Raw genomic sequence first — 13,670 nt, 5'->3', positions numbered from 1 at the left:
ATTGTGTCCATAAACCTAAATATATTTATACCTAATTATATTATCATAGATTTTGAAGGAACAATGTTCATTTACCATATATTAACAATGGTGAGGGGTTTCACATTCCAAAGGTACTGCACTTGTAGGTGGTGCAGTGAATATAATATTGTATGACTAATGGAGCAGCAGCTAACATTAAGTGACAGTCACAAATTGAACCCTTAATAATCCACAGGTGCTCCTTTCTAAGATAATTTGTGATTGCGATCTCTGAGAAATCAGAAAACTAAACTGTGAAACAATCTTTAGTGCTTGAATTCGATAACCATATCTTCCAAGCCAAAGGAAAGATGCAAAAGTAAAAGTAGGTTTGAAGGAGTCCATCTGTAAATGTTTTGAGCAATGTTGAAAATAGGAAAAATGCATGCTAAAAAAGCAATCTTGAGTCTCTGAATCATGAGCAAGAATGAAACACAATTCTAAAATAGCAGAAGTGGAGGAACATATGCACCAAAAGTACCAACTTCAGGCATTTTAATAAAAACTCTTTCATTTAATCTGCAAGTAACACCAAAGGATATTAAATACTACATTAATAATTTTTCAATAGTGGACTACTTACCTTGTTAACAAGTTCTCCTATCATTCCATTCCATTTTCCATTATTTTGTAATTTGCCATATTGATTATCAGGAGCTTGATAGATTTGATATTTGAAACCTAGATGCTCTGACAAGGCATTCAGAACATCTATAGAAACACCGCAAAATTCTTTAGGTTGACCAAATATGTTCTCTGACACCATAACAAATGGAGCTACCTGTAAAGAAGATTAAGAAAAAAGATCAGATCGTATCGGAGGCTGACATACCATATAGCTCAAATTTTTGGAAATAAGATTGAACAATAATTTTGCAGTGAAGCTAATGATCAAATTACATAATTTGCCAATATCAATAGCATTTTGCTCAGGAATATTTTAGGTATATGAATTTTGCTTTTCTAATGTACATTTATAAAAGATAATCTGGATAAAATAAAAAATACATGTTGTAAGTTTTTATATCTTTATGTGTTAAAGAAAAAAAGTTCTCAAAAGATGCCAAATTAAATGACATTAAACTTGAAAACCCAATCATTGCACTCAATGCATTCAGTGTTTATTTTGCTTATTGTCACAAGCAGGTGACAATATCTGCAAAAAAAAAAGCTGGGTGATGTGGTTCCTGTATAGCACTACAAACATTCATTTAGATTAATCAGAATAAGAAGCAGGATTTAATTTACTTTCCCTTAACAATAATTCTCTCACCACTTAAAAAAAAGTCTCCAAAAAGCCAAACGGTCTGCACCTCTGTGTCAGCTGATCTAAGATGGAGCAGTGGGGGGGCACACTACAATTGGCCTTGATGCTCCTGGGCTTGGGAAGAAAAAAAAAAGCTAAGGTTCTTGTTCCTGGTACTTCTCTGGAAAGCCCTGCTGGGAGTGCGCTGTGTGTAGGTGTCAAGTAAGGACAGGATTGAGCTTGACTATGATGCCTCAATAGTCGAATAGCTTGCTGTCACTGTCACAGCTCATAGATGAATAATGGCTATTTGGGCATTGTACTATAGGGAAACTAGCACCCATTGGAACTGTACCCCAGCAAGAAGTCGACATCCTTGCGAAAAAGAGAGGACAAGAAAATTGGCAAGAATAAAATTATAAGCCTCACACTTAAAAAAAATGCTGGTACTATTTGACTTGCAAACAAAATGATTGCATCAGTGCTTGACATGAGTTTATGTAAAAGTAGCAGCCGGCTATAATTAAAGCTCGTAGGGTTTTAATTTCCATCATCTGTTTATCTGCTTTTGCCATTATTATTTAAAAGAATTGAAATAATGAGAACATCCCGCAACGTATTATTACAAATCAGTTAAATTCATTTTTGAATATTGATTCTGAATCTCCATATTTCTGTAATCATACTCTGCACTCAGGTGCAGATTTCCTAACAAAGCAATTGATTTTATAAGTGGGTTCAGTTGTTGCTTGTTACAACATTTGTCACTGGTGAATTGATCCAAACAGAACAAATTCAGATTAAAGCAAATCATTCAAAATGATACCAATTCAGACTCAGAAAATAAGGACTCATAATAAAAGGAACTAGTATTCTCATTAGAATATGTTTTTGCCTTTCGAGTGAGTTGTTTTTAAACAATACTGACTATTGCAATCTACAAAACAAGGATGAAAATATACATCACTCAAGTGGGAATATGAACTAAATGATATTGTATTATTCAATTGCATTTTATTTGCATAACTGATTCATGTGGAAAGATATGGATAATTGCAAAGACTCATGAACAACTCTGGGTCAGCACAGAGGTAGCTTCAGAAGTAGCCAATTCGATTCACTCCACGTGATATCAAGCACTGGATACAGCAAAGGCTATGGGCCCTGACAACATCCTGGCTGTAGTGCTGAAGGCTTGTGCTCCAGAACTAGCTGCGCCTCTAGCTAAGCTGTTCCAGTACAGCTACAACACTGGCATCTACCCGACAAAGTGGAAAATTGCCCAGGTATGTCCTGTCCACAAAAAGCAGGACAAATCCAATCCGGCCAATTACCGCCCCATCAGTCTACTCTCAATCATCAGCAAAGTGATGGAAGGTGTCATTGACAGTGCTATCAAGCGGCAGTTAATCACCAATAACCTGCTCACCGATGCTCAGTTTGGGTTCCGCCAGGACCACTTGGCTCCAGACCTCATTACAGCCTTGTTCCAAACATGGACAAAAGAGCTGAATTCCAGAGGTGAGGTGAGAGTACCTGCCCTTGACATCAAGGCAGCATTTGACCGAGTGTGGCACCAAGGAGCCCTAGTAAAATTGAAGTCAATGGGAATCAGGGGGAAAACTCTCCAGTGGCTGGAGTCATACCTAGCACAAAGGAAGATGGTAGTGGTTGTTGGAGGCCAATCATCTCAGCCCCAGGACATTGCGGCAGGAGTTCCTCAGGGCAGTGTCCTAGGCCCAACCATCTTCAGCTGCTTCATCAGTGACCTTCCCTCCATCATAAGGTCAGAAATGGGGATGTTCGCTGATGATTGCACAGTGTTCAGTTCCATTCCCATCCCTTCAGATAATGAAGCAGTCTGAGCCCGCATGCAGCAAGACCTGGACAACATCCAGGCTTGGGCTGATAGGTGGCAAGTAACATTCACGCCAGATAAGTGCCAGGCAATGACCATCTCCAACAAGAGAGAGTCTAACCACCTCCCCTTGACATTCAACGGCATTACCATCGCCGAATCCCCCACCATCGACATCCTGGGGGTCACCATTGACCAGAAACTTAACTGGACCAGCCATATAAATACTGTGGCTACAAGAGCAGGTCAGAGGCTGGGTATTCTGTGATGAGTGACTCACCTCCTGACTCCCCAAAGCCTTTCCATCATCTACAAGGCACAAGTCAGGATTGTGATGGAATACTCTCCACTTGCCTGGATGAGTACAGCTCTAACAACACTCAAGAAGCTCAACACCATTCAGGACAAAGCAGCCCGCTTGATTGGCACCCCATCCACCACCCTAAACATTCACTCCCTTCACCACTGACGCACAGTGGCTGCAGTGTTTACCATCCACAGGATGCACTGCAGCAACTCGCCAAGGCTTCTTCGACAGCACCTCCAAAACCTACGTCCTCTACCACCTAGAAGGACAAGAGCAGCAGGTACATGGGAACAACACCACCTGCACGTTCCCCTCCGAGTCACACACCATCCCCACTTGGAAATATATTGCTGTTCCTTCATCGTCGCTGGGTCCAAATCCTGGAACTCCCTTCCTAACAGCACTGTGGGAGAACCTTCACCACACGGACTGCAGCGGTTCAAGAAGGCGGCTCACCACCACCTTCTCAAGGGCAGTTAGGGATGGGCAATAAATGCCGGCCTTGCCAGCGACGCCCACATCCCATGAACGAATAAAAAAAAACTTGTGCTACCTGCCTAACAGACATCTGCAGAAAATGTCCACTGCAGGAATGCCCTCAACTGCAATGCCTCTGCCTTCTTCCAGTGGTAGCCTCTGATACAGAAGGTTGTGATTTTAAGCTCCACTCTAAGAGTTGAGCATATAATTTAGGCTAATACTTCAGTGTACCACTGAGAGAGTGCTGCATTATCAGAGGTTCATCTTTCAGATGAGACATTAAACGGAGGCCTTGCCTGTCTGTTCTGATGGGTCAGGTGGCGGTTAAAGATCTCATGAAACCTATCAAAGATGACCAGTGTGTTCTCCTGGCCAACAAACTGATATCAGCAAAAATAGAATAACTGCTCATTCATTTCATTGCTGTTTGTGGAACAATGCTGTGTGCAAAATGGCTGCTACATTTGCTTACTCAACAACAATGTCTGCACTTCAAAGCAATTAACTGTATGTGAACTGCTCTGGAACACATTTGAGAGACATGTTAAGCTGCTATATAAATGTAAACGTTTTCTTTCTTTATCTTCAATTTCAGCCAATTTGCTGCCCACAGATATAATGTACAAAACAGAGTGACTGATGCATTGTTCAGCAGGGACTGGACTTAAAGTTCTTTTCCCACTGAATAGCAACAGAAACAGGATATGGTTACCTAATTTCACCACACTGCCTAATTCCCCAAAATCCAGGGCCACCCAAGGCACCAATATGCCCATGCATGCCACTGGATATAGTGTCATAGACTGCATGATGAGAAAAAATTGTCCAGTCTGTCAGTGATCAGGAACACTAAATCATACAGAGTAATAGTTGTGTCCCAAGCAATAGATGCAATACATGCATTCTGGGACTATCATCTGTTTGTGCTCCTTCAACTTTGTCGCCAAGCAGGTCTCCTGCTCTTTCCTTACCAACAATCAACATGGTCTCTCTTCTGTTCCCTCTAAGGTCTCTTTCTGCCTTTCCCATCCCTCAAGTAGGTGTCTCTCATTCTCCACCTCATAAACCAGAGCCAATTGTCTCAATATTTCTGCTTCTCCCTTCCCTCCTCTAAAAGGGTCTCTCTCCTTCTATCGCCTTGCCAACAGTGTCTATCTGCTTTCCCTATTTCCTGATGAACTTCTGCACATGCATATATCATTTATATAGCCATTATGTAAAGAAGTACATTCCTTTGCTCATGCATTGCATCCCAATCACTTGGTGGCTCCTTGGAACTGAAGTCTTTTACATCCAGATGAGCTCCTATACTTCTGTATTTTGTTGCTTGAAGCTTGTTGCTGTTCACGTATTAGAGCCCCAGATGCATGATTGTTCCTGGGAACTGCAGAGCCACTTCAGCGGTCCTGTTCGCCAGTTCAGCAGGCACACACTGGCACAGAATTAGGACAGTAGCCTCTGCGCAATTCTTTCTGGCTTGTAATTCAGTGCTCTATGTTTAGTGAACCGACGTTCTTGGGCTCGATTTTCAGACGTCCGAGCGGGTGTGTTCGTGGTGGGGGGGCTCCGAGAATTGAGGATTCCCGGGGCGGGTCCAGAGCCCAGCTCCAACCCGCCCACTTCCAGGTTCCCCAGTGACGCGCTTAGATGCGCGCGCAGCCCCTGCATGCGGGACTCCCACCGGCAATTAAAGCCGGCGGGATCTCACTTAATGCAATTATTTTGATAGTTCAGGTCGTTCGCAGACCAGATTTGTAGGATATATTAGGAGGGGTGGGATTTTCATCTAAACTGAGTGTGTTTCCCGTAATGGGGGAAACACTCCAAGTTGAAATGGACGTGTTGCAGCCATCAGCCTGTGGCAGCTGCAAAGGTCCATTTGACAGGCGGGGGGGGGGGGGGGGGAAGACCCTCACTCATTGCAGGAGGCCACTCTGACACTTTGGACAAAGTTTGGCCTCCACCACCCTCCTCCTAACAACAAAATTCACCAACTTGCATCCTCAGCCCTGGTGTGCAGACACATTTACCTACCTTGCTGACCCTCTCAAACGTACATCTTCCGGATGGGGGCCTCCATAGCTGCAGTCATGACCTCCTCGGAGGGCGAACAGCATCACCAGCCTCGCCGTCCACCTCAGACATGTGGAGCTCCACAACACAGTGCTGTGACACATCCACCTGCACAGCAGGAGGGAGGGAAACCGCAGAGAGAGGTGCGTCGCAGAAGGCACTACCCTCGCCACAGGGTCTACAGATCGAGGCTCAGCTTCCTGTACCTCTCTGAGGAGCAGTGCACATGGAGGCTCAGAGTCACTCGACATGTCATGGACATCTGCAGCCTCCTTCATGCCAAGCTGCTCACGGCTGGCCCGAGCACCATCTTCTTACCTGTCGCTGTCAAAGTCACCACTGCCCTCAACAACTTCTCCTCCGCATCCTTCCAGGGTGCCACCGGGGACATCGCCGACGTCTCTCAGTTGTCTGCACAAAAGAGCCCTGCAAATACACCGACACCCACTCTGCAGTGACACAATGGGTGGCATCAGGTGTGGGATTTCATGGTGAACCTCAGGAAAGGGCACTATTGCACAAGTTAGTCAAGAATGGCCAAGATGTGGCAGTAGTGGTGACAATATAATATGTAATGTGAGCTGATCAGAAATCAAATATAAGTAAAAACCATGACAAACCCTCAAACACCCTTGTGCATCCCCTTCGTGCTCATGACACGTTTCCCTTACGCTTCCTACTACACATACGTGATGCATGCCCTGTGGCTGCAGCACAGGTAGTGGCAGGTTGGGTGAGGCTGGCCGTGAAAGAGATGCATGAGAGGGTGAGTATGAGACAGAGCCATGACATTGTATGAGGATTGGGTTGAGTGGTAGTGGTGGGATGAGTGCTGGCGAGGTGAGTAAATGCAAGTAAGATGAGGATGAGCTTTGAGTGGGTGTGAGGAGTGATGTGATAGAGTAGTGTTGACAGTGCAGAGGAAGATGTGGGGTGGGGGCGGTGATGTGGCAGATGGAGTGTAGGGGAATGAGTAAGTGTACTCACTTCGGCTAACCTACTTAGGTCATTGAAGCGCCTCCTGCACTGTACGCAGGTACGTGTTACGTTGATGGTGCTGGTGACCTCCTCTGTCACCTCGAGCCAGGCCTTCGTGGTGGCAGAGGCAGGCCACTTCCTCCCGTCCGCCGGGGAGAAGATCTCTGTCCTCCACCTCCTCACCCCATCCAGTAGGACCTGGAGTGAGGCATCATTAAACCTGGGAGCAGCCTTCCCCCTGGGATGCTCCATGCTGTAATTTTGGCTCCTTTCTGCAGCATCAGTCAGTGGAGGACTGCCCCGTTAAAGAGGGCTCCTCCAGCTGACAGCCTATGTTGCAGGTGTGCAGTCCGCCTGCTGCGCGGGTTTCCACCACGAAACCCAGAAGCCAAGGTAAGTGGCTTCAATTAGGCTGCGATCGCGTACGGAGCACCCTGAATTCACTGGGCATGTTACCCACACGCCCAGTCGACCCCCCGCTGCCAAACTGCCTCCCTCCTAATATCGAGCCCCTTGGGTCCATTTCAAAGACGTATCTCATTAAAGCCTCAGATTTGATGTAAAAATATTTTAATGGATGCCTACAATAATTCAACAGCTTTTTCTACTGGATTCGCTCTTTTTTCCTGTATGTCTAGTTGGAATAGGAGCAAAGGAAGTGTCGTATGATCTTCAATTGCAATTGCATTTTCTCGTAATCTTTTTAGTAGTGTTTTGGCTTGACTTTTCTCCATATTTTTGATATACAAAACAATTTTGTGGGCCATTTTTTGACTCCTTCAGATTAATTTGTTTTCAAATGGTGTAAACAAAACTGCACACCATATTCCAGAATTAGCATCACCACTAATCTGTACAATGTCATTATAACTTGTCCTGAACTGTAATATAATGCCCTGCAGAAATTCTAGTATAATGCCCTGCGGATGCACCCTAGTACCCAATTTATCTTATTAACTGTCCAGAACTGTCTCACACTGATCAAATGCTTTTGGAATAAGGTTCTGGAGGAACAGCACCTCATCTTTCAATTCAGCACCTTAAAGCCTTAACATTGAGTTCAACAACTTCAGGTCATAAGCACCGCTCCCATTTTTTCGGACAGCAGGTGCTGGTAATGGTTCTGCTGTTGCCGTTCACACCTCCTCTAGACCCATCTTTTGTTTCTTTATTGTCCCATTACCACCTCCTTTTGCCTTGCACCATCATCCCTTTTGTCATTTAATCACTACTGCCCTCCACCCTATCACAGACCTATATTTTCTTCTTCCCTTCTCTCCACCCTCCACCCCCCCAATCCCCACCCCCCTCTTTTTCCCTGGTGTTGCACTTGCTTATGAACTGTTAATTCTCTAACTTCTTCCGGTTCTGATGAAAGGTCATCGACCTGAAACGTTAACTCTGTTTCTCTCTCCACAGATGCTGCCTGACCTGCTGAGTGTTTCCAGCATTTTCTGTTTTTATTTCAGATTTCCAGCATCCGCAGTATTTTGCTTTCAGAATATGATCAGTGATCATTCCCAAATCCGTTTTTTCAAATCACTCACAAACAAGATCCTTTCATGTTATCTTAAAAATAGAACCCTTTCACACCGTACACAGGTTTAATGTCACCTGCTCCTATATGTATTGCTCTATATACAACTACATTAAAATCCATCTGCTATCTGCACAATTGGTCCAAATCCCTGAAGACAGTCAATCTTCTTTCCGCTCATACTTGCCCACAGAACATAGTTGTAAGTAAATTTAATAATCCTACAGAGAACCTGTTCCATACCAGTCACAAAGAATGTAAATAGCAACAATCTCAGAAAAGATCATTGTAGAATGCCACTTGTTACTTTTTCCCAGGCAGAGAATTTTCCATTTATCACCACCCTCTGTATTTTGTTACAAATAGCATTTGTCAATCTAACTAGATAATCTGTCAACTCATAGACTCACAGAATTTTACAGCATAGAGCGAGGTATTTTGCTTATCATGCCTATGCCAGCTTTTTAAGGGAACTATCTACTTTGACCCATTCCATTGCCCTATTCCATGAGCCTTAAGCTTTCTTATTAACCTCATGAGGAACTTTGTTAAACATTTTTTGAAATATTAGTAAACATTATCTACTGGATAAACCTTGTCTACTAGCTTGCTTATCCCCTCAAAAGTCTGCTCTTTATAATACCTATGCTCTTGAAATGCTCATTTATAGCATCACAAAGAATGCCCTCAGACATTTTTCACCATTTGGATGTTAGGATAACTGGCCAATAATTACCAGGTCATGTCTTACTCCTTTTTTGAATATTAGAATTACACTTGCTATCCTTCAGTCCTCAGGTAGTTCAGTATTTATGAAACTCTGAAAAAAATATAAACCAAACCTTCACTCCCTTCCACCTTTAATTCCATGATGTATTGAGGAATGTACCTATAAGAGCTATGTGGATAGTTAAACTTTCCATTTTTTGCATAACATTTTTTTACATCTGCTTGGGCCACTTTTCTTGCCTTTTACTATGACTGGAATTTGTTCACAGTCCTCCTTTGTGAAAGCTGATGTGAAGAATACATTCAATGTATTTACCATCTCCTAATAATCTGTAATAGTTTTACTCAATTTATCCTTCAGCAAATTCACCTATTCTTTGACTTTCCTTCTGGAATTAACAGTCATTTTAAGTCCCTTTTGCTACATTCTCCAAATTGTCTCTATTCCCCTCACCTTTTCTCTTTTTTTAAGTTATCCTTAGTTGCCCATTGTAGGACTCCCAGTTCGTCCTATTTTTGTTTCCTTGTATGTTTCAACATTTTTTATATACATTTTCTAAACTTATTAAACCACTGTGGTTCAGATCTTGCTATTTTTTTAAAGCTCTAAATACATTTCAATGTTTATATTCTATTTTAATTATGAGTTTCCCAATTAATATTACCTAAGACACTTCTCATAGCTCAAAAATATGCTTTCTTAAAGCACTGAAGCACACATTATTGATTTTGGCTTTCACTTCGACTATAACATCAAATCAAACAATACAATTATACTACACTACAATAAATATTCAGCGCTAATCTACATTAATGACTTGGATATGAATGTAAAAGGTATGATCAGTAAGTTCACTGATGATACAAAGATTGGTAGGGTGGTAAATAGCGAGGAGGATAGCCTCAGTCTGCAGGACGATATAGATGGGTTGGTCAGATGGGCGGAACAGTGGCAAATGGAATTTAACCCGGAAAAGTGCGAGGTGATGCACTTTGGAGGGACTAACAAGGCAAGGGAATACACAATGAATGGAAGGACCCTAGGCAAGACAGAGGGTCAGAGGGATCTTGGTGTGCAAGTTCACAGATCCCTGAAGGCAGCGGAACAGGTAGATAAGGTGGTAAAGAAGGCATATGGGATACTTGCCTTTATTAGCCGAGGCATAGAATATAAGAGCAAGGAGGTTATGATGGAGCTGTATAAAACACTGGTTAGGCCACAGCTGGAGTACTGTGTGCAGTTCTGGTCGCCACACTACGGGAAGGATGTGATCGCTTTGGAGAGGGTGCAGAGGAGATTCACCAGGATGTTACCAGGGCTGGAGCGCTTCAGCTATGAAGAGAGACTGGGAAGATTGGGTTTGTTTTCCTTGGAGCAGAGGAGGCTGAGGGGGGACATGATTGAGGTGTACAAAATTATGAGGGGCACAGATAGGATGGATACTAAGGAGCTTTTTCCCTTCGTTGAGGGTTCTATAACAAGGGGGCATAGATTAAAGGTAAAAGGCGGGAGGTTTAGAGGGGATTTGAGAAATAACTTTTTCACCCAGAGGGTGGTTGGAGTCTGGAACTCACTGCCTGAAAGGGTTGTGGAGGCAGGAACCCTCACAACATTCAAGAAGCATTTGGATGAGCACTTGAAATGCCATAGCATACAAGGCTACGGACCAAATGCTGGAATATGGGATTAGAGTAGACAGGGCTGATGGCCGGCGCGGACACGATGGGCCGAAGGGCCTCTATCCGTGCTGTATAACTCTATGACTCTCTATGACTCTAACCAACCTCCAGAGGGGCAATTTTAACTTGCTGAAATTGGCGTTAACGGGGCGGTAACGGCCGCACTAAGAGGTCAGTAGACTTACCACCCTGTTAACGCCAACACTCTGCCTATTGCCAATTTTACAGGTGCCTACTGCTGTGCAGTTTCAGGATTAAGCCCCTTTTAATATGCAAATCGAGGTCCTAAGGTGTACATTTGACCCCGATTGCCATTTTAGGAAATAACTGGTCAGAGCATGTGCCATCCACTCTCCAATCAGTTTTACTAGCGATAGAGCTGAAAAGGGCCTGTAAAGGTATATTTTAAATTATTTTTGTGGGGCCAGGAGGAACAGGAGTGCTTCTCCAGGTCCCACAAAAATAATCTAGGTTCCTGCCACCCAAGCTTCCCCCCCAACCCCCAGACTTACCTGGCTGCCGGCCAGATGGCGTGGACAGGCAGGTGGCCGATATTGGGTCAGTAGGAATCCGGCGAGCTGCATCTGGACGTGTGTTTAGTGCCCTGAGCTCATCAGTTCTATTTAAATGAGACCCATGCCTTAAAATGGCTCCGGCCTCTTTACTGCTGGAATGAGGAGGCTGTATGCATGCTCTGTCGGTCGGCCGCCCGCCCAAACGTTACCCTGGCTTACTAACCAGCTCCGGCTGATTGCTGAACACTAAATTTATCAGGCCTCAGCTCTAGTAGCCTACCTCACATGTTATGTGAGGAAACCATTCGTGACTACCTCAGTGAACTTATTCTCATTCATTGCTTCAAGTTGACCCTGATCTGTCCATTCAACCTGTGGGATTTTGAAACCCCAATGATTAGTACATTATGATGTTCAATTGCACTCCTTTTCTACAAGATGGCCTCATTTCACCTTCTCCATTGGTCTTTAGTATCACTTAGTTCTACTATTGTAGCTATGTTATTTTCTTCTGTTGCTACATCCATTCTTTCTAAGGCTACTATATCATTCCTCATCAATAAACTCCTTCATCTTTGAAGATTTAGCTTTCCAAAACATTCTATACTCTTTGGAAGTGCATGAAAAAATACTTGACCACATTAACTCTTTATTAACTCACTTAACTCACATGATAGGTTTAGCCTACGTGCACACATATAAGCACAATTGTGTAATTACGTTTGAGCCTTGGTATGTTGATAATTAAGCCTCGTACAGCCTGGCCTCCCTTAAGATAAGGATGTGGCTGACTACAGAATATAATAAAAATAATAGAGTTGATGAATGGCCATGAAGCCTTGAGACTGGCTGCAGCCTTACTGATAACGAGGAACAGGAATGTAGAGAGAAAGGAGATAACTGCATCTGCTCAGGCCTACCTGCAAGGTAACAAGATGGCCATGGATGTTCGGGGGCAGGCTCACTACTTGATTGACCAACTACCTGAGCCAATAAAGAATGTACGTGTACGCCCATATTCTGTAACAGGTTGGCGTTGTCTACTGAATTGTATAAACATGAGCTGTTTCATTGACTCGGTGAAGTTGTACCCTCAACCATTGTTTGAGGTGCACTTCCACTTGTATACAAGTTGGGGTTCAATAAAGTTTCTCTCTGTACTACTTTGTTTGGGTGTTAATGCATTTGTATAGTGTTAAGTTTCGACAACTCTTAACATCAACTTTTGGACATCCTCTCCTGTATCCATGCTTCTGAGATGCCAATAATATCAATATCCTTGCCCGGTACATATACCTCTAACTCTAGTATTATATTCCTGATGTGCCTTACATTTGGATAAAACATTCACAACTGTCCTTTAAAACATTCTTTTACTTATCTGATCTTTTGTTATTGTTGTCACTAATTTCTTTCCTTTTTGATTTGTTCCTTTTGAAACTCTCTCTCCTAAAATATCTTCCTCAGCACACATTGATTTACCTAATCTACTCTGTTCCTTTCTAATTCGTACAGGGTGTGACACATGTAACAATCTTGAAGTCTTTCACTTTAATTAATTTGGAATCTAGCTCCTCACACTCCCTCTGGACAACCTCTATCCTGTTCTTTTCTATGTAAATGTTCCTACATGAACCACAACTTCTGTTTGATTTCCTTCCCTTTACAGATTTTTTTTCCAGGGTTCCTTTTTTAATCCCTGATTCTGGCACCTGGAAGGTAACACACCACTTGGAACACCGAGTCATGGCTACAAAACAAGGTGCCTATTCCCTAATAGGATGTTCTCGTGGATACAGTCATTTTACCCATGGGTAACCCCTTGCTTTGTGGTGCCATGGTGTTGTTCACGGTTACCCCTCCCTGTGCCGTTGTCTTCAGCATAAGAAACTTATAAAGAACCTAATGACACCCTCATGTCCTAAAGCACTTTGCAACCAATAGATCACTTTTGAAGTATTGTCATTGTTGTTAGGGAGTCACACTTCACACAAGAACCCAGAAACAACAAAGGAATGAATAACTTGTTCAGAATATTAGAAGAACATCCTGCTATTATAATAATTGTGCCGAGATCTTTTACATCCATCTCTTAAAGGTGTTATAGGTGTCACAAATTATATACCATTGGACAAGTCCAAACCAATAGTGTTTTTCTGTATTGGTTCCTCCTGACTCCCACTCAGATGGCCACTCACTTTCTTCCCTTTGCTTCATTTTCCTCTCTGTGAGGTGTGTCTTCCAGA

The 13,670-nt window shown here is 43.1% G+C and overlaps 1 protein-coding gene across 3 annotated transcripts in view; it reads right to left on the bottom strand.

The window, feature by feature from the left end:
- The window catches only part of LOC137332471 (glutamate receptor ionotropic, delta-2-like), a 366,170-nt gene that overhangs the window by 88,353 nt on the left and 264,147 nt on the right, over nucleotides 1–13,670 (bottom strand). For all 3 annotated transcript variants that reach the window (XM_067996343.1, XM_067996344.1, XM_067996345.1), the window contains exon 10: nucleotides 605–802. In XM_067996343.1, the coding sequence (XP_067852444.1) occupies nucleotides 605–802 (198 nt within the window). The remainder of the gene's footprint in view (nucleotides 1–604; nucleotides 803–13,670) is intronic.

The sequence above is a fragment of the Heptranchias perlo genome, chromosome 14 (genome assembly GCF_035084215.1).
Source record: "Heptranchias perlo isolate sHepPer1 chromosome 14, sHepPer1.hap1, whole genome shotgun sequence".
Lineage (NCBI taxonomy): Eukaryota > Metazoa > Chordata > Chondrichthyes > Hexanchiformes > Hexanchidae > Heptranchias > Heptranchias perlo.
Note: the sequence above shows the minus strand (reverse complement) of the source record. Positions and strands in the feature narration are given on the sequence as shown.